General features: G+C 36.8%; 1 protein-coding gene across 2 annotated transcripts in view; it reads right to left on the reverse strand.

Moving 5' to 3' along the window:
• Positions 1-18,405, reverse strand: part of mbd6 (methyl-CpG binding domain protein 6) — a 19,880-nt gene extending 1,475 nt beyond the window's left edge. Inside the window, exons 1-9 of one of the 2 annotated variants that reach the window (XM_073852163.1) lie at positions 17,987-18,405; positions 15,274-15,453; positions 13,228-13,367; positions 12,162-12,264; positions 11,519-11,687; positions 8,430-10,262; positions 7,532-8,343; positions 5,961-6,120; positions 1,124-1,264 (exon numbers count right to left, since the gene is read on the reverse strand). In XM_073852163.1, the coding sequence (XP_073708264.1) occupies positions 1,124-1,264; positions 5,961-6,120; positions 7,532-8,343; positions 8,430-10,262; positions 11,519-11,687; positions 12,162-12,264; positions 13,228-13,343 (3,334 nt within the window). In that variant the 5' untranslated portion in view covers positions 13,344-13,367; positions 15,274-15,453; positions 17,987-18,405. Of the gene's footprint in view, positions 1-1,123; positions 1,265-5,960; positions 6,121-7,531; positions 8,344-8,429; positions 10,266-11,518; positions 11,688-12,161; positions 12,265-13,227; positions 13,368-15,273; positions 15,454-17,986 lie in introns of both variants that reach the window. The other variant, XM_073852162.1, reaches the window with a different exon arrangement.
• Positions 18,406-21,970: the final 3,565 nt, after the last annotated feature.

A 21,970-nucleotide genomic window follows, 5' to 3' on the forward strand; every position in this document is an offset into this window, starting at 1 on the left:
CAAACAAAGAAACAAAATGGTAAATATTGTTTTTATAAAAATTTCAAGATTACATATTACCAAAATCTAAATAGAAATCTATAATAATAATAATAATAATAATAATAATAATACTACAAATTAAAGCACAACAAAATTACTAAAACCTAAACTGAAATAAAATAAAAGCTAAATAGAAATATTAATAAAAATGATCAAAATAAAAACTGGAAATACATACATAAATAAATACATTTATATATACACATATATATTTTATTGTGTATTCAGACTTATTTTTAAGTCAGAAAAATATCAGACTAAGCTTAATTTTATTTGGTGTATAACATCAATTATAATTAATATAATAATAATAATAATAATAATAATAATTTGCATTACCATTCAAAAGTTTGGTCAGTAAATTTTAAAATTAAAATGAGTAAAATACTTGTATTCATCAGAAACGCATCAAATTGATCAAAAGTGACAAAAACATTCATAACGTTTCTATTACAAATAAATGCAGTTTTTTTCTTTCTAGTCATAGTTAAATCCTACAAAATAAAATGTATGACGGTTTCCACAAAAATATTGTGCAGCACAAGTTTTTTTTTTAACATTGACAATAATCAGAAATGTTTCTTGAGCAGCAAATCAGCATATTAGAATGATTCTGAAAGACCATGTGACACTGGACTGGAGTAATGATGCTGAAAATGCAGCTTTGACCACAGAAATAAATTACATTTCAACAGATATTTACATACAAACCAGCTATTTTAAACCGCAAAATTATTTCAGTGTTTTTACTGTATTTTTGATCAAACAAACGACATCTTTTCAAGACTGTACAGAATAACTAAAAGATTCTGCACAATAACTGGATCTCTGCTCTCAACAGGCCTGACTCTGACAGAGAGTGTCAGTAATAGTTTATATTCGAAGGTGATGAATCTCTTACATAAGTTGTGTTTTGACGGATGTAAGCGTTGGCTCTTTGAAAAGGATTCATTTAGAGACGCAGCTTCTCAGAGGATTCTTTATATTCAAACATTCTCTAAATTCATTTCTTTTAAAGCACTGATGATCTTAGTTGCATGTAAAGTGACTAAACGTCTAGCTGTGGCTCAGGTGTGTTTACCTGCAGACAGGTGAGGCGGGTTGAGCCCCGTTTGGTTCTGTGTTAGAGGGACGCTCAGAGACGGTCCCTGCGGCAGCAGCAGCGGTCCAGCTCCTAATAAACCATGAAGACTGTTGATGTTACCCAGAGCTGTGAGGTCACCTGAACACAGAGAGAAACACCATCATTAGCAGATTAAAACTCATGATTATTCATATGGAAGATACTGGTTGAAGCACTATACAGTAAGTAGGGATGCAATGAATGTTCGGCAACCCAATAAGCGGAATGTTCGATATCATTTATTCGACCTTTGACGTGATTTGATCAAATAGAGGCGTGCACTAATGCAGCAAACATGTGGTCAGTGTGGAAGCATTTAAAACTGTCTGAGAAAGACACACAAATGATTCCAAGCAGCGACAGCGAGAGACTGTTTAGAAGCGCATCGCATGTCTTCATGAGAAGAGAAAGGTTACTGTATGATGACTGAAATCATCCATTAGTCAATCAACTCCAGAACGTTCTGTTGTCTAATACACCAGACACCAATTGTGTTTATTCTGACAGCAGCTCCTTAGCCAGGGTTCAAAGACCAAAGATGACAATCATTCACAAATCTGCTGCTGCCAGCAAACACTAGGACTGAGGTCTTCTTGCGGGTTTACCAGTAAATAAAAATCAACATTCATAAATGTTAGTAATTTTTTGTAATAATTCCTTCGGCCAAGAATTTTCATTTCAGTGCATCCCTAACAATAAGACCATTTTATATATATATATATATATATATATATATATATATATATATATTAGGGCCGGGACTTTAACGCGTTAATTTAGATTAATTAATTACACAAAAATAACGCGTTAAAATTTTTTAACGCATTTTAATCGCAATACGTTTTGCACCGCGGAACGTTTCTCACTAGATGAGATTCGGCGGACCATTTATACTGGAGCACAAACTAGCGTTCAGGTTCAGACAAGCCAAAGACGTCCGTCTAAATAGTATTGTATGTCCCAAATCGTAGTATGTTTAAAAAGTATTCCAAAGATTCCCGGATGGTCTACTACTTAACGATCAATGAACACTCTTAACTGCTTATATTGCCAGCAACACACTGCGCCTTGAACGAGGATTCGATTAGAACTACAAACACGCATAAAAAGTGTTAAAAAACTACAAACATGGAGGATATACGCGACCAACGGACAGGTTGAGAAAGGGTTTTGAGTGATAAATAATCAGTGTGTAACCTGATAAAAAATATTTTTTTAAATGTTATCCGCGTTATATTCCATGTGCAGCAACATTTATAATGATAGGTTTGGTCATTAACGTTTAAATGCACAATTAAGCAAACACAAGAGCAGAGTTCTCGGCATGAAAGACTCGTTAAAGAACGTGCCTCTTGCTACACTTTTAATGGCAATATTGTACTGGTCTGTTGGACTTGGTTGAACAAAAATAAACAATATTTTGTTGCTTAAGCTTATGTATTCAGTCATTATTCAATGGTATACTAAAAATCCATGTAAAAATCTTAATTCTCACTGTTCTCAGGTCACATATTTACATGCGATTAAAATGCGATTAATTTCGATTAATTAATTACAAAGCCTCTAATTAATTAGATTAAAATTTTTAATCGAGTCCCGGCCCTAATATATATATAAATAGAAAATGGGCATTACAAATGGACACACCTGGAGCAGAGAGTAACTTATGTTATTTACTTTAACTTATGTTAACTGACTAGGTAAACGTGATTTTTGGCTAATGACAATGAAGATCAAACATACACTACCAGTCATGTGACAGTGAGATGATGCTAAAAAAAAATCAGCTTTGAAATCACAGGAATAAATTACATTTTAAAATATATTCAAATAGAAAACAGTTCTTTAAAATAGTAAAATTATTTCTGAATTTTACTGTTTTTGCTGTTCTTTGGATCAATTAAATGCAGGTTTGGTGAGCAGAAGAGACTTTAAAAAAAAATCTTACCGTTTAAAAAATTGTGACTGGTAGTGCATCTGAATTAAAACGTTTGGATAACATTTAAGTCCACCACTAATTTTATTCTGAAAAAAATATTTAAATGTAAAAAAAAAGCGTAAAAAAAACCTAAAATGCCATTTCTTCTCAACTTGTGATTGCACAGTATAATGCAATGCATATTTGTGTTTGCATTTCTGTGTACACATATGTGACCCTGGACCACAAAACCAGTCATAAGGTTAAATTTTACAAAACTGAGATGTATACATCATATGAACGCTCAATAAATAAGCTTTCTATTGATGTATGGTTTGTTAGGATAAGACAATATTTGACTGAGATACATCTATTTGAAAATCTGAAATCTAAGGGTGCAAAAAATCAAAATACTGAGAAAAACACCTTTAAAGTTGTCCAAATTAAGTTCTTAGCAATGCATATTACTAATCAAAAAGTACATTTTGATATGTTTACAGTAGGAATTTTACAAAAAAATCTTCATGGAACATGATCTTTACTTAATTTCCTAATGATTTTTGGCATAAAAGAAAAATCAATAATTTTGACCCATGCAATGTATTTTTGGCTATTGCTACAAATATACCCCAGCGACTTAAGACTGGTTTTGTGGTCCAGGGTCACATATAACATAACTTTTTGAAAAGCAAGACAAAATTGTAAAATTGGCTATTTAATTTATGCAATTGTGAAAAAAAAAACTGGCAAAATACATGGGGGGAGAAACACGAAAAACCGTGTTTGGTAACAATTTTCATTTCAGTGCATCCCTAACAATAAGACCATTAGTACATGACCAAATATCATCCAGACTAACTTCTCCTGGGTAAGGCAATGAGATCTTCTCAATTATGTTACTTGGTCTCAAAAATGAAATGTGAACAGTGTTAGACTTTAACTTCCAGGAATCACGTCAGCAATTTTGCACCGTCACTGCTGTGGCCAAACTTTATTTAAGTAAAACACTCAAGTCTGTTTCACTTTCCCGTCTTCTCTTGTCCAGCAGTCAGTGTGAATGAGTCTGCTGAGTCGGCTGAGATGTCACTGCGGGTTCGAAATCCCCCGAAGCAGACAGCCTGCAAAACGCCAATGTAATGCTACCGGGCAGGACCAGCCACTTCAAGTACAGCCGATAAACCGGCCACGGCCGAAAACTGCAGCTCTGAGCTAAATGTAAGTAGAAGTAAGTATTTTCTCTAGAAAGAAAATAGCAGTGATTGCTCGTATATAACCTGCTGAGGCTTTGTTTTGCAGCACGTCGGCTCACAAGTAGGGATGCATTGTAATATCAGCTAGTGGTTGTTTGGTTTAGGTTTGGTGATTTTACATATAATATATAAAAAGAGTTTACACAGAAAATATTTAAAAATAGAAAATGGGCACTACAAATGGACACACCTGGAGCAGAGAGTAACTTATGTTAATTTATTTTAACTTATGCTAATTGACTAGGTGAACGCGATTTTTGGTCAATGACAATGATGATCAGTAATGGAGTAATGATGCTAAAAATTCAGCTTTGAAATCACAGGAATAAATTACATTTTACAATTTATTCAAATAAAAAATTGTTACTTTAAAAAGTAAAAATATTTCTGAATTGTCCTGTTTTTGCTGTACTTTGGATCAATTAAATGCAGGTTTGGTGAGCAGAAGAGACTTAAATTTTTTTGAAAAAAATCTTACTGTCCAAAAACTTTTGACTGGTGGTGCATGTGAATTAAAAGGTCTGAATAATATTTGAGTACATCACTAATTTCATTATGAAAAAATATTTAAATGCCAAAAAAAAAAACTAAAAAACCCTAAAATGCCATTTCTTCTCAACTTGTGATCGCACAGTAAAATACAATGCATATTTGTGTTTGCATTTGTGTACACATAACAAATAAAATATTATAAAAATCATATATAATATATACAGTGTACAAATATAATAAATATAAAAAACATCTGGTTGTCAAATTTTTATTTCTTCCTATCTTCTAACTAAAAACAAACTAAAAAAAAAAAGAGGTGATAAGTATTAGAAAAACAAAATTACGTAATTTGTAAAATTTAAATCTAAAAAATAGGGATGCACTATGATTTTTGCCGATATGCCAATATTCTTCAACTCGTTTTGGTTGACAGACGATGCCGATATATATATTTTTTTGTTTGAAAACAACACCAAGTTTCTTCTGTGCAGAAATGATAAATTATAAATTATAAAATTATTTTTAATTTTGGTTAGTTTTTAAAAAGAAATTATTTGTTAGAATTAAATAAACAATAATGAAGTTCTTTTATAATGAAAATACATTGCAGCGATTGATATATAGTTTTTCATAGATATTTTCAAAGCTATATTTTATTTTATTCTTTTTCAGAAAAATGCAGTGGTAACCAAAACATTTTATTTTTAAGATCTAACATTGATAGATGGTCTAAAGCAAAAGAGTTCTGAAAAAAAAAAATTCTGAAAATCTTTTAGAGCTCATAATTTGTTTAAAAAAAGTAACATATTAGACATTAATGAATAAATCAGTATATATAAAATTACTTACTTTAGTGTCATGTTTGTGTTTTTTTTATCCATTTAAGCTATTGCTTCTAACCTTTAAATCAAAACACACTCATAATTTATTCAGAAACAGTCTAAATGTTACTAAATGTTAATGTAACAATTTATAGCTGTTAGAGACTTGAGGTTATTGTAAGTCACACCAATTGAAAGAAGAACTGAGTGTAATCACATACTATACATTTTTATAATTATAGTCACTCCAAAGAAAGGCACAATTAAAATAGTCATTTTCACATGCATTTTCATCGCCAGAGCGATCCACTTACCAAGAACCCCAGGGGCGAGTAGAGGCGGCAGGAAATGAGGTGTCTGGGTGTTGTTCTTGTCCTGCTCAGCCAAGGGGTCACACACTTCCGGCCCCGTGCTGGACACCAGAGGGCCGCAGGACACCGAGGTAGAAACTAGAGCAGGGTTGGACAGAGTCCCCTGCAGCCACACAGATTCATACATGTATTGCACAAGATGCATGTACTCGAATATCAAAACAATGTTCCACAGGCAAAAGAACAACAATACATAATACAAGGACTCCCAACCTCTGTCAGGTGATCTTCTGACTACTATTTTTATTAAAGGCATAGTTCACCCAAAAACGAAACGAAAATTCTGGTCACTTGTTCACTCTTGTGTCATTTCAAATCCATAAAACTTTAGTTCATCGTCGAAACACAGATTAAGATATTTTTTAAACTGTATTTTCATTGAAAGCCCAAGTAACAAAAAAAGGTTATGGTTTTGGAACAACATAAGGGAGAGTAAATTGTGACAGTTATGATTCTTGGGTGAACTATCCCTTTAGAAATAACATTTTTTGCAATGTGACATTCATTTCATGACAATTAACCGGATTTTCAAAACAAATTCTAAATGAAATGCAAAAAAGAAAAACACCAGACACAAGAACTAAAAAAAATTTAAATATGGAAGATGGAAGTTAAAATGTGCAAAACTGTCATTAAATTAATGCCACACTTTGAAGAATATAATGTCCAATTTTTACCCCAGTTGTGACCGTTTTTAACCAGTGTTGGGGGTAATGCATTACAAGTTATGCAAGTTACATAATAATATTACTTTTTCCAAGTAACTAGTAAAGCGACACATTAATTTTTAATTGACAAGAAAATATCTGAGTTACTTTTTCAAATAAGTAACGCCAGTTTCTTTTTCCCCCCATTTATTGATTAAAAGCTCTCCTGTCTAAAAACATTCCTCAAAATGTATAAAAACAGTGAAATTCAACGCAAACCTGCAATAATTAAATATGTTAAATAATACAAATATCCTTTCTGTATTTAATCCCATTTTATTAACCGATGTCTTTGCTGCTGACCTTCGATGATCCAATTCATCCATACTAATAAGCAAAAATTACTCAAGATAATCTAAAATTTCCTCTTTTTTTTCATGAAGAGTTGACATTTTGTCTTCTGCGGTCTACTGTACAGACATAAATTGACTTTTCTCTAATCCTGAGGCTTTTGGTGTAAAAAGGCTTTTACATTTGACAAAAATAGAACTTTTTATATTAAAAACAAACAAGCAAGCCCTGCCCAGATTTAAAAAGTAACCAAAAGTAACGTAACGCATTACTTTCCATAAAAAGTAACTAAGTAACGTAATTAGTTACTTTTTAAAGAAATAGCTCAATATTGTAATGCATTACTTTTAAAAGTAACTTTCCCCAACCATTGCATTAAAATTAAGTGCAGTTCCATTATTACCAACATTTGGTTGGGAAACCTTGTCATTGCAGACAGATGCATTAATTGGAAGCATGCAGACTGTATGTGCACATGTAGCGAAGCATGCAACTGGTGCGCGGCTGTGCGTGTACCTGAGAATGAGGCGGGGGGGATGGCGTGTGGTTGGGTAGGGGTTCGGCTTGGGCGAGAGCTGCGGCCAGCAGAGCAGGGTTGAGGGATAGGAAGGCAGGAGGGGGTGGAGTGAGAGGAGCGGAAAGAAGCAGCGATTGGCCGTCTGCACCGGGCACTAGAGTTTGAAGAGCCTCCAGTAGCCCCGGCCCCATCAGGACAGAGTCCAGCAGAGAAGGCGTCTTCTCCAGGGACACTCCGTCTGCAAAGACCTGCTGCGGTGGTGTAGGAAGCTCTAGGTTGAGCGCTGGTAGTGGTAGCATGGCAGCTGGATTCTGGCCGAGCAGCAACGAAGCCATGAGGAGGGCTTGAAGCCCGGGAGGTTTTTCACCAGCTTCCACTCCTGGAACAGGGGGCAGCGCTGCTGCAGAACCTGGTGGATTTAACAGGCTCACAAGGTTGAGAGGAAGCTCGCCCTGGTTCATGACATTGAGAGGAGAGCCCTGGTTCAGGATGGCACTGGCTGGCTGTGGTTGCTGGGCTTGGGTGCCACCGGGCGCAGAGGGCTGGCCGCCCGTCCAGACTCCTAAAGGCAGGGAGCCAAGGAAGGGCGGCAGCAGGGAAGGTAAACCGGCATTGGAGGAGAGAAGCTGGAGGAGCTGTTCTTGGGACATGAAGGGAAAAGCCTCTGCAAGCGGCAGGGAAACACTGGGGTCGTTTGTAGGGTTTGAAAGGTCGGAAGAGGGGGCATTGGGCAGAGAGAGGCTGTGGTCGGGTTCACAGCCACCCAGCAATCTTGTGTCCGAGTCCGGCTGATCCATCATCTCTATATGACCTGCCGAGAAAACACAAGTTAAAATGAACGACCCAAACCACTTCGGTATAAAAATGCCCCAAGAAACACAAGATAAGAAGTCTCACCTTTACTTTCCACAGCTTGGTTAATCTGGTAGGTACTGTGGTCAGGACAAGCCTCTGTTGTTTTAGTTCCACAACTTTTCTCTGGGAACGAGGGCAAGCATGTTGAGGACATCTGATTCATCATGCTCAGAATTGAACAGCTGAGGTCCGGCGTCGTGCCCGTGTGGGGCTGGCTCAAGTTCAGGATGGTGTTGCTGGAGGTTGTTTTGAGGTTCATGGTTGTCTCGTCACCCATCAGAGAAAAGGGTTGCTGGAGAGATTCCGGCATGGCCACTGTGCTTTGGGGTTGCGGAGTAAGGTTGTGTAAACGCAATGTGGACTGCACGTCACACTGAGGCGTCTGTGGAGTGATGGGTCTGGGTGAAGAGGGCAACGTGTTTGTGTGCCTATTGCCAGGCATGGCAGTGGTGCCGCTGGATTGCTGGGTTGCGTTTTGCATGCTAAGAAGCTGAAGCAGGGCGGAAAGAGGCTGGGATGGAGATGGAGAGGAAAGTGGAAGGGAATTAGCAAGTCCTGGCTTCCTGCCTTCCTCCGAATCCTGCAACCTCAGAGGAGCGACAGGCAGCCGGTGGTTGTCTAAGTGAGGTACGGGAGGAGAAGGTGGCGAAAGGCATGGGGAGATGAGATGAGGCGGCCCAGAGAGATCCCCTGGAGTCCGACCTAACTGCGAGTCTTTGAGCATGGTCAAAACGGTGGGCGAGCGCCTCTGCCGTTTGCGCCTCAGGTTTTTCTCAGCGACAGCAGGGGAAGCCAGGGAAAGGGAAGGGGAGTGCGGAAGCAACAGGGCGGTCATGGACTGTGCTCTGGCGGAAGTGGGGTGGACACTACTGTTTAAAGTGCTAATCAATACCTTTGACTGCTGCTCCTTGTCCAAGCCCGTAAGAGGGAGTGCGGCCAGCACATCAGCTGCATTAAGCTGGGTTTTCTGGTTGGCCAGCTGGGCTTTAGCGGCCGCAGAGAGGAGGCTGCTGGCCGGGAAAGAGTTATTGATGTGGCCCTTTTGCTGGGTCTTCTGTTGGTTGAGAATCTGCCCTAGTGGAAGGCCAAGCAGTCCTGGGGCTTGAGCAGAGCTCACTCCGTTCCTCTTGTCGACTATGTTGGGATGCACCAACGACAGGGCTTGGTTGCTTTGGTTGCTAGAGTTAGCACTGGAGCTCGTGTTAGAGGTACTACAGTCTTTGTAGTGCTGCAGAATGCCCTCCAAGCGACTACACGGACTAGAAGGCGCAAGAGGAAGCTTGGGAGAGGAGCATGGCATGGTGGGCTGCTGATGGGGTTTGCCCCCCTGGATGAAGACGGGCCCTTGGGCCCCGTGATCTGAGAGCGAGGACGTTGATGAGTGGCGAGAGCGTTGGTGGGGTGAAAAAGTGTCCAAGGAACGCGAGGGTGATAGTGGAGAGGGCGACTTAACACTTGGAGCTGCTCGACCACTTAGAGCTATGGTTGAAGAAGGGGATAAGGTAAAGGAGTTGGAGGGGTCTGAGTGATGTATATGTGTGTGTACACTTGGTTTTAAACTGTTAGGAGAAGAGGGGTTGTGCACTGTCCTTTGGGTGAGCGGTGGATGAGGGCTCCACTGCTGCTTTGCGTAACCAGGCATGCAGCCCACTGGCGTTTGGGGTTTCTTTAAAGGTGAACCCTGTTCTGGAGGCCGTGAAATTGTGGTGAGGTTAACGGATCCGTTTTGTACAACAGAACGAGGAGAGGACAGAGGAAAGACAATGTTGGATTTGGGTTGGATGTGTCTTGGCTGAGGGTAAGTGCAGTGGGTGCCGTCTCCATGAGCCACCATTGATCCTCTCGGCTCTCTGCCGTCCACTGAGCATACAACACCTCCTTAAACAAACAATCAGACAACACAACTCACCTTACTGAAGAACACTGAACTTAAAGACAGGTATAGTGCCTATAAGACTATTTGCCCCCTTGAAAATGTTTGTTATATATTCTACCACTGAACCACAGAGGATCTTTGGACCACTTTTAAACTTGTCAAAACTGTTTCACGTCAAGTTAAACACTGCATTAGCATTAAGGTAAATTTTTAGCACTAACTAAACTTAATTTTGGTCTCAGACTATAGAACCTTCTTCCAGTTGGCCTGAATGCCTCAGACATGCCTTCTGGCAAACTGAGATGTCATCTGACATATTTTAACAGTGACCTTCTTTTTGCAAATCTGTGACTAATGAAACAACAAAGCAACAGCTTATGAAATTATTCAATTCTGCAAAACGTTAAAAAAAAAAAAAACACCAAGGGGTGAATACTTTTACAGACACTGTATATCATATTCTGAGATGGCTAGTAATGTTTTTACAAAACGAAAACTTCTAAAAATACAATGAACTGAATACTGAAGACCAGCTATGAGTGACTGCATGGCATGCTTTAGATAAATGTAATAATTCGAATAGGTTACATTTGGGCAAGATGTAGAGAATAATCTTCACTACAAGAGAACAGCAGTGGTGACATATTGCAAATTACTTTAAGACAAGCTGTTAAAGCGTTCAATAAATGTTAAGCTTCATGAAGAGCATCTGTGATATTCTGTCGATTATTACAGAGATTTCAATCATTTCAACTCATCCCTCAGTTTGCAAAAACTCAAAAATGTGTTTACAGTAATGCACTTACAACTGCAGTCTATGAAGAGGTTTAAACACTGGAATAAATGTTAATATACAGACCATTTTAAAAATATAGGCACAATAATTAAACATCACAACAATAGACAACAAAATAATTGGGAATACTTTAAAGAAAAGGTCAAATTGTTGACATTAGTTCATGCATTAGATATTAACTAACAACTGAGTAAATGCTATATCAAATATATTGTAGTACGGTAGTTAATGCATGAAGCATCAATAATAAATATTGTTTAAGAACATTTTAAATTAAATATAAAATTGCTTTATATATATATATATATATATATATATATATATATATATATATATATATATATATATTTATTATATGCATTGCATTTATACATATTTCAACATGAATGCATGTCACAGAACCTGAAATATTACTTTTAAAAAGTGTGTTGGAAAAACGTGTGCATTAAGATGTAATACCTGTGGCTTGAGCCGGCGGGGGATGATGGGAGGGCTGCATGCTTTGGCATAACGCCGCCATGGCATCAACTTTCCTGCGATGGTTACAGAGTTTGGTCATGTCTTCCTCTATTTTCCCCGACTGATGACCAGGAGCTTGGACCATCGCAGCAGGTTCAAAATTAAAGACCTGCATGGGATTTATAAAGACATTTTTATCCTTCTTTTAACTGCATGCAATGATGTATATGTTTATAACTGCATATTATCATACAATTCTTTTTATTTATGCAGCATGCAATATTTATACAGTACACAGCAAGCACTTTCTGTATGTATGGAATACCTGGATGACATTTGCCAAAAAGTGCAAAGACGACACTGTGTGTGCATTTTGCAATGCAATGGACTTAACCTGACCTTCCATTTCCAATGTAACAAATAAACCAGTAGTTATCAGTTGGGACTTTAAAAGTCCCTAAAATAATCAGGTTTCTGAAATGACTCATTGTTTCACATGCTATTAATACAGTTTATTCTACACAATTTGCAGAAGTATGTGAGTATTTCATTCTAAACATAGCTGCCATTTATAATACCTAATGAATTATTCCGCATTCAAATTTGTGATGGAAACATCATAAATGAAGAGGCTCGATCTCACCTTATTGGGGACAAGCGGGCACTCGAGACCACATTTACATGTGCCGTCTGTCCGCAGATACACCCTCACCTCATCCACAGATCGAAGAACGGTACCACTTGGGCTGAAGAAGAAAAAGATAAAGATTGATATGTTTGACAGCTCTTTTGACACTCGGTTTGATTGTTCAGTCTAAAAAAAAACAGACTTCGGTTACTAGCTCTTCCCCTACAGACTTCAATAAAATTGACATAAATGTCAGTAGAAGGTGTCAAGCGTTATTGTTTTTATTCATGTGATTTTGCTTATACTACTAAATCAGAATAGCTTTCTTACTCTCTTTGCATCATTGAAATGTTGTGCACTGACAGCAATGTCAGCAAAGAGTGAGAATGACAAATGCATTATACAATAATAAACAAATTCTGCACCAGTGCCGCCCACCTAGTGTTCATTTTTCCCATAGGGATATAAAAAAAAACTTTATTAAAAAGTTATAAGACAAAAACTAAACCAACCAGCTACAAGGTGATTTGCAACATTACAAACTCTGATTTGAAGCAAAAAAACGTACTTGAAAATTGGATAAAATACAAATGTACTAGAGAGTGTATGTAGAAACAATATATTGTTTTTTCCAGCTGATAAACAATAAAAACATTAAAACCCAATCAGAATCCACTTTAAATGTACTTTTAGAGAACATTACAGAGCGTCTGTATCACTAGCACAGTCATCATTCTTGGTGTGAACGGGACTTTAGTTCACTTTCAGATTGCTTTGGCACTTATGAACCGTGCTGGTCATCACTTAATCATATATCAGACCAGTTTGGAGCACCATTTCCACATTAACCAAACACTGTTTTCAAACACACTCACATCTGCACTGGAAGCCCTAGTGTGAAAGCTAAACCAACTCGCATACGTATGAGAAAAGTTTGCATGGTTGAGGTCACACACATCTGTGTGTAATCATCATTGCCAGGCAACTTGAAAAATGTTCCTTATGTACCTTTAATAGCAACACTGTTAATATTTGATCAGAACAACAGTTATGAACACCACAAAGAAAGGTGTGGACGTACCTGATGTAAGACACAGTCCCATCTTCCACCTTCCTCTGCCAGCCAACCGGGATCTGAGCGATGAGCGTCGTACCTCCATCTTTTTCTCCTGCTGCACTCTCACTGCCTCCCGTCATTTTCTGCTCACACACATCCAGCTCCTAAAGACACAAACTAGTTTTAATTCAGTTTCAAACCAGATCTGATGAAACAGATTTGGTTTCGAACCAGATCTGATGAACCAGTTTCCAATTTGATGAACCAGATTAAGTTTCTAACTACATTTGATGAACCAGATTCAGTTTCAAACCAGATTCCAGTTCAAACCATATTTAATGAACCAGATTAAGTTTCTAATTACATTTGATGAACCAGATTCGGTTTCAAACCAGATTCTGATTCAAACCATATTTGATGAACCAGATTAAGTTTCTAACTACATTTGATGAACCAGATTCAGTTTCAAACCAGATTTCCAATTCAAACCATATCTGATGAACCAGATTAAGTTTCTAATTACATTTGATGAACCAGATTCGGTTTCAAACCAGATTCTGATTCAAACCATATTTGATGAACCAGATTAAGTTTCTAACTACATTTGATGAACCAGATTCGGTTTCAAACCACATTCCGATTCAAACCATATTTGATGAACCAGATTAAGTTTCTAACTACATTTGATGAACCAGATTCAGTTTCAAACCAGATTTCCAATTCAAACCATATCTGATGAACCAGATTAAGTTTCTAATTACATTTGATGAACCAGATTCGGTTTCAAACCAGATTTCCAATTCAAACCATATCTGATGAACCAGATTAAGTTTCTAATTACATTTGATGAACCAGATTCGGTTTCAAACCAGATTCTGATTCAAACCATATTTGATGAACCAGATTAAGTTTCAAACCACATTCCGATTCAAACCATATTTGATGAACCAGATTAAGTTTCTAACTACATTTGATGAACCAGATTCAGTTTCAAACCAGATTTCCAATTCAAACCATATCTGATGAACCAGATTAAGTTTCTAATTACATTTGATGAACCAGATTCGGTTTCAAACCAGATTCCAATTCAAACCATATTTGATGAACCAGATTAAGTTTCTAACTACATTTGATTAACCAGATTCGGTTTCAAACCATATTTGATGAACCAGATTAAGTTTCTAACTACATTTGATGAAACAGATTCAGTTTCAAACCAGATTCCGATTTAAACCATATTTGATGAACCAGATTCGGTTTCAAACCATATTTGATGAACCAGATTCAGTTTCAAACCATATTTGATGAACCAGATTCAGTTTCAAACCAGATTTGATGAACCAGATTCAGTTTCAAACCAGATTTTATGAACCAGATTCAGTTTCAAACCAGATTTGATGAACCAGACTCAGTTTCTAACTACATTTGATAACCCAGATTCAGTGTCAAACTACATTTGATTAACCAGATTCAGTTTCAAACCAGATTTGGCGAACCAGATTTAGTTTCTAACCAGATTTGATGAACCACATTCAGTTTCAAACCATATTTGATGAACCACACTCAAATTCAAACCAGATTTGATACCCCAGATTCAGTTTCTAACTACATTATGAACCAGACTCAGTTTCTAACTACATTTGATGAACCAGATTCAGTTTCAAACTAGATTTGATAACCAGATTCAGATTCAAACCAGATTTGATGAGCTAGATTCCGTTTCAAACCAGATTTGATAACCCAGATTCGGTTCAAAACCAGATCTGATGAAACCAATTCAGTTTTAAATCCAGATTTGACTCACACTTTACAACTATATTCAGTCGGAAAATGTGTTTACACGGCATCTAAATACAGTTGTCATTCCAACTCTGAGTATTTAATCTGTAACTATTCTGGATCATGATTCAGATTGTGTAGTGACAACTATATTTACATTAAATAAGTAAAGTGTGTACATTTATTTTTGGTCGAACCACCAAAACGCACCAAGGGTTCATGCATTTGTCGCTGTTAAACTTTGCAGTATGTACGACATTCTGTAACTTTGGGTGGCACTTTGTACCATACCTTTTCATTTTTATACAGTCTTGGTCAGCACCAATGGTGAAATACACTCTTTGGAGGACATTTAGGAGCATTAACGAAGCACAACCCAATACAACAACAATTCCGTCTTGACACACAATCCTCTCCGCTCCTCTCAAACAAACTGGGATGCTTCTATGGAACTCTCCAGAAGCTGACAATCTGAAAATATAAAGAAAAATACATTTAAGTTGACATCGACATTGCTTAAGTAAAGAGTATAAACTATTGATAGAAATAATAGATAGAAATGTGTACTATTAGATTCAGTTTCAAACCAATTTGATGATTCAGTTTCTAACTACATTTGATAACTCAGATTCAGTTTCAAATCATATTTGATGAACTAGATTCAGTTTCCAGCTACATTTGATAACCCAGATTGAGTTTCTAACTACATTTGATAACTCAGATTCAGTTTCAAACCATATTTTATGAAACAGATTCAGTTTCAAACCATATTTGATAAACCAGATTCAGTTTCTAACTACATTTGATAAACCAGATTCAGTTTCTAACTACATTTGATAACCAGATTCAGTTTCAAACCATATTTGATAAACCAGATTCAGTTTCTAACTACATTTGATAAACCAGATTCAGTTTCTAACTACATTTGATAAACCAGATTCAGTTTCTAACTACATTTGATAACCAGATTCAGTTTCTAACTACATTTGATAATTCAGATTCAGTTTCAAACCATATTTGATGAAACAGATTCAGTTTCAAACCATATTTGATGAAACAGATTCAGTTTCAAACCATATTTGATGAAACAGATTCAGTTTCAAACCATATTTGATGAAACCGATTCAGTTTCAAACCATATTTGATGAAACAGATTCAGTTTCAAACCATATTTGATGAAACAGATTCAGTTTCAAACCATATTTGATAAACCAGATTCAGTTTCTAACTACATTTGATAAACCAGATTCAGTTTCTAACTACATTTGATAATTCAGATTCAGCTTCAAACCATATTTGATGAAACAGATTCAGTTTCAAACCATATTTGATGAAACAGATTCAGTTTCAAACCATATTTGATAACCCAGATTCAGTTTCTAACTACATTTGATAACCCAGATTCAGTTTCTAACTACATTTGATAACCCAAATTCAGTTTCTAACTACATTTGATAACCCAAATTCAGTTTCTAACTACATTTGATAACCAGATTCAGTTTCTAACTACATTTGATAATTCAGATTCAGCTTCAAACCATATTTGATGAAACAGATTCAGTTTCAAACCATTTTTGATAAACCAGATTCAGTTAACTACATTTGATAACTCAGATTCAGTTTCAAACCATATTTGATAAACCAGATTCAGTTTCTAACTACATTTGATAATTTAGATTCAGTTTCAAACCATATTTGATGAAACAGATTCAGTTTCAAACCATATTTGATGAAACAGATTCAGTTTCAAACCATATTTGATGAAACAGATTCAGTTTCAAACCATATTTGATGAAACAGATTCAGTTTCAAACCATATTTGATAACCCAAATTCAGTTTCTAACTACATTTGATAACTCAGATTCAGTTTCAAACCATATCTGATGAACCAGATTCAGTTTCAAACCAAAATAGATGAACTAGATTCAGTTTCTAGCTACATTTGATAACCCAGATTCAGTTTCAAACCATTCAATCTGAAAATAAAAAGAAAAATACATGTTAGGTGACATCGCCAATGCTTGAGTAAAGAGTATAAACTATTTTCAATACAAATATGGGAAAAGTTAATCATAATGATAGAAATTCGTACTATTAGATTCAGTTTCAAACCATATTTGATGAACCAGATTCAGTTTCAAACCATTTTTAATGAACCAGATTTAGTTTCTAACTACATTTGATAACCCCGATTCAGTTTCAAACCATTCAATCTGAAAACATAACGAGAAATACAATTCAGGTGACATCAACATTGCCCGAGTAATATGAACTGTTTATAACTATTTTCAATACAAATATGGAAAAAATAATCATGATGATAGAAATGTGCACTATTTGATCACCATATTCATTGTACCATGGATCTGGCACCAAATACCACGGTACCAGTAGGGTACAAGTATTAAAAAAAAAAAAAAAACACAGTACTTTTACTCAGTGTACAACTCTGACATACGGTTGACAGTTAAGTGAAAAGTGACAGTTGAAACTAATACTCAGCCCACGAACTCCAAAATTCAAATTCAAATTTAAATTATCGATATGTCACCCTTTGAATCCATATCATTTAAACGGTTTTTATTCTGGCATAAAGGCGGGTGACTGAGAAGCGGCTAACGCTCAGGCTATGACGGGATCTGACTGGAGCAGCGAGCTAAAGAGTAAACAAACCACCACGAATAAAAAGTAGGCAAAGTTTTGGGAAAACTACGACTTGAATACGAAAAGAACATGAGAATGTGACTTACGTACTTGAGTATCGCACTGCTACTTTTAAACACTGTAGCGTTACGTCCCGAAGAATAAACAAATGTCGCGTATTGACGGCTAGCTGGCCCATTCTTAAACATCCTATTTGTATCGCTAACTGGACACGTAGTAACACTGCGATTATAACCAACGAGTCCGTCTTCGTTACATTATAACGGAAGCGTTCTAGTTTGTCGCGTCGCGTACAACGTAGACGCGCTGTTAGCTTGCTTTAGCTCGCGGGCTACGTACCTCTGTGTTTACGAAGTTTCCTGCTTCTTCGGCGCGCTGCACAACACAAGCGAAACACTGAACAAGCGTCTCGACGGACTTGAGTAGCAAATGTCTCCGTTGCAGAAGCTGTTATTAGCGCCGTGTGATTTTTAGCCACTTCCCTGCGTCTTCATCCCCGCGCACCATCCGAGCCGTCCTGCTTAAAAACAAAGAGCAATAACGCTTGGTTTTATTGCGCCCCGTGCATTGTCGTCCAATTTCGGGTGAATCCTGCTCGGCCTCGGAGCGTGCGATCGCTTCATTCAAAGCTTCGGCGCTTTCCTAAGCGTCTTTTCCGCGTGCGAATGCGAGCGAGCGGTCGATTATGTCTTTGTGAGGCTGCTTTTAGTTAATCTTCGTTTCCAAGTTCCTATTTTTCCTTAGGATCCCGTGCCAAAAAAAATCATGGAGTTTTCGTCCGCGCATGCGCAGTAGCTGCTGTCGTTGAGTCGGGAATTCCGTATACAATTCCGTGTCCACTAGGAGGAGCGCAAGAGCTGCTCACTGACAAAAACGCACCCTAGTACCAAAATAAATAGGTAGAGTTTTTGTAGATTTGTGCTGGGGTTGTTTTAGCATCACAATTATAAAATAAATCATTTTGTGAAAATACAGAGAGAATTCTTAAGTTGCACGGATATATTTGTAGCCATAGCCAATTGTATAGGTCAAAATTATACATTTTTCTTTTATGCCAAAATCATTAGGATATTAAGATGTCCCATTAAGATACTTAGTACATTTTCTGCCGTAAGATTCAGTTTCTAACTACATTTGATGAACCAGATTCAGTTTAAAACCGTATTTGATGAACCAGATTCAAATTCAAACCAGATTTGATAACCAAGATTCAGTTTCTAACTACATTTGCTATGTTAAATATAAGTTTTTAAATATAAAAACTTACTTTTTGATTAGTAATATGCATTGCTAAGAATTTCATGTGGACAACTTTAAAGGTGATTTTCTCAATATTTGTATTATATATTTTTTTGCACCGTTAGATTCCAGTTTTTAAATATTGTCCTATCCTACGTATTCAGCTTTCAGATGATGTATAAATCTCAGTTTCAAAAAAATTGACCCAGGGTTTTGTGGTCTAGGGTTACATGGTAATTAGTTGAAATAATCTAATCTAAATTTACTGATATAAACTCTATTCTTAAAAATAAAGTTGCTTTAAAAGCTTCTTCACAGCGATGCCTTAGAAGAACCATTTTTGCTTCCACAAAGAACCATTCAGGTAAACGTTCTTTAAAAAAAACATCTATTTCTTACCTTTTTTTTCACCACAAAGAACCGAAAGGTTCTTCTTTAGATGTTAAAGGTTCCTTATGAAACCATTTAGATAAAAAAGGTTCTTCTATGGCACCGTGAAGCACCTATAAGTGTAGTTGTGCTGGCCTCTTAGAATTTAATATATTACTCAACAGTAATATTACTTTACATATTACTTTCTGGCAACAATAATTAGTTACACTTCTGGTTACATTATACTTTTCTTTGACACCCCACAGAAGTTGCATCTTCCCTATAAAATTCTTCTAAAATGTTACTAACAATATATTTCTGCCTCATCATTTGGCCAAAATCCACACTGGATCGCAGTCAGAAGTTATTACAAACAGTAGCTTAAGGCTATAGTTATACCCATATACGATTATATTCCATGATGTATTTTATTAAGAGAAATCATATAAGTTCTTAAGAAAATGTTTTTCAAATGGCAATTGGCTTGTGCAATGCCAGCTTCTATAATGCCACAACTTACCTTTTCTCCTGACAAAATCAATTTAATGGCAGTATTTCCATCTGATAAATGTAAGCTTTTTCATTTTGCATATGCTCTGGTGATTTCATGCACCTGTGTAAAATTATGAAAATACATCCGTTATTGCATTGTTAAACTTGGACTTGAATCAGTAAGGGTTGATGCACCGAAAGAGTATATTAATATATGTAATATTGTTACTGAAATCTTATTAGTAATTAGTTACACTACTAGTTACTGCCCTACACTGGGGGAAAAAAATGATGATCAGCCTCAAACTATTTCAGATTAAATGCAATCGCTCTGGCAACATTAGATGCTCGTGAAGTTAATCTGCAAATGCGAAATATTTGCTCGAAGTGAGCGGGAGGCGAGAATATCCTGAGAGAAAGAGAGAGTTCCGTAAGTCTGCCATAAAATGATGATTCCACACACACGCGCGTCTTTATTGGCCTTATTGTGTCAGTTAGCTGAGAAAACAAAAAATGGTTCGCCCGTATAATTACTTAGGGAAATCGCAGATAAAACCTACTTAGTGTGGAGGAAAAATGTAGGAAATCATATGTGGTTCTCCTGAGCAGAAATGTGATTCGCTGGCACAATCTGAACATTTGGGAGTGAGTTAGAAATATAAATCAGATCAACCTCCTACTGCGTTAACTCGACAAAGTTTGGCGAACGGAGAGAGTTATCGAGAGTTAAACCTGCTCCAACTTCAAAGGAATGTCGAGTAAACACAACTTTGGGGAATAAAAGCATAACCTGCCAATAGAATTACACGCTCGGAGGTGATAACCATTAGGCAGTGGGGAGACTACACAGCAACAGCCAACCGATCGTGACGTGTTAGTAGCGTCTCAACGCGAGCGGTGCCCTGCTCCTGGAAACAGTTTTTGAGCTTTCTATTCGCTAACCTTACGCGCATCCCACTCGCGCTGTTGCTAGGCAATACATTGCACGCTTTGCACCATGCAAGTTTAACTACTTAACTCTGCTGTTTGGAAGAGTTTCAGAATACTAACGAGATGAGCGCTCGGTGACATCAGTTGACCAGGAGTTACAGGTCACCACATGTTGTACCTGACAAAACACTTCATTTCGAGCAATTATCAACGGAGGGACAGGTGATCATACAGGATGAATGATGAAATCTGAGCAGCAACTATTATACTCATGCTCAAATACTTTGTTTTTAGAGCTCAGATTACATTCTGAACATGTTATGAATTTAACCTTATAAAATATATCATGTTTTCCAATTAAACAGTGGCATCTGCCAGCGTAAACTCGTTAGCAAAACGTTATTAAATTGATCACATTACATGACAACAAGATGAACAATGAAATCGAAGCAGCATTTGATTAAGCATGTAAGTTGAGAATGTTTATTCACGATGGCACAGCAACAGCCTTATCTAGGTTATAGGATTAGAGCCATGTTGGGAAAATACAGTCTTTAGGGCGGATCCACGGATTCAGATTAAACCCTGGACATGTTAAAGGTCAATGTAAAATATATAATTCAAAAGTTGTACACCTGGTACACTTTGTACCTTACCTGGACTCTTTAGATACAGACATGTACCTTTTGAAAAGATAGCGCCCCAGTGGCAGCTTCTGTGCCTTTATTTCTGAGAGTGTGCATTTGTTAATCAAATCACAGCTTTCTGAAAATTGAAATAATGTATTGGAACATACACACTTTTGAGTGCCCTATCTAGGCTATACGATCCATGTTGGGAAAAATATTTAGGGCGGTTCTCAGACAGATCAAAACCTGTTCTAAAGCCATTAAAATGCTCTTTTTTTGAGTAATTGATTTGGATACACTCTTAAAAATAAAGGTGCTTCACGATGCCATAGAAGAACCTTTAACATCTAAAGAAACTTTCTGTTTCACAAAAGGTTTTTTGTGCCAAATAAGGTTCTTCAGATTATAAAAAGGTAAGAAAGAAATCTTTGACTGAATGGTTCTTTGTGGAACCAAAAATGGTTCTTCTATGGCATCACTTGAAAAACCTTTTGAAGCACCTTTGTTTTCAAGAGTGTAGCTAAATGGAAGCATTCTGAAAACTGGAATAATGTTTTGAAACATACACACTTTCGAGTGCCCTATCTAGACTACAAGACCCATGTTGGGAACATTTTTTAGGGTGGTTCTCAAACAGAACAAAACCTATTCCAAAGCCATT

The sequence above is a fragment of the Garra rufa genome, chromosome 12, assembly GCF_049309525.1.
Source record: "Garra rufa chromosome 12, GarRuf1.0, whole genome shotgun sequence".
NCBI lineage: Eukaryota > Metazoa > Chordata > Actinopteri > Cypriniformes > Cyprinidae > Garra > Garra rufa.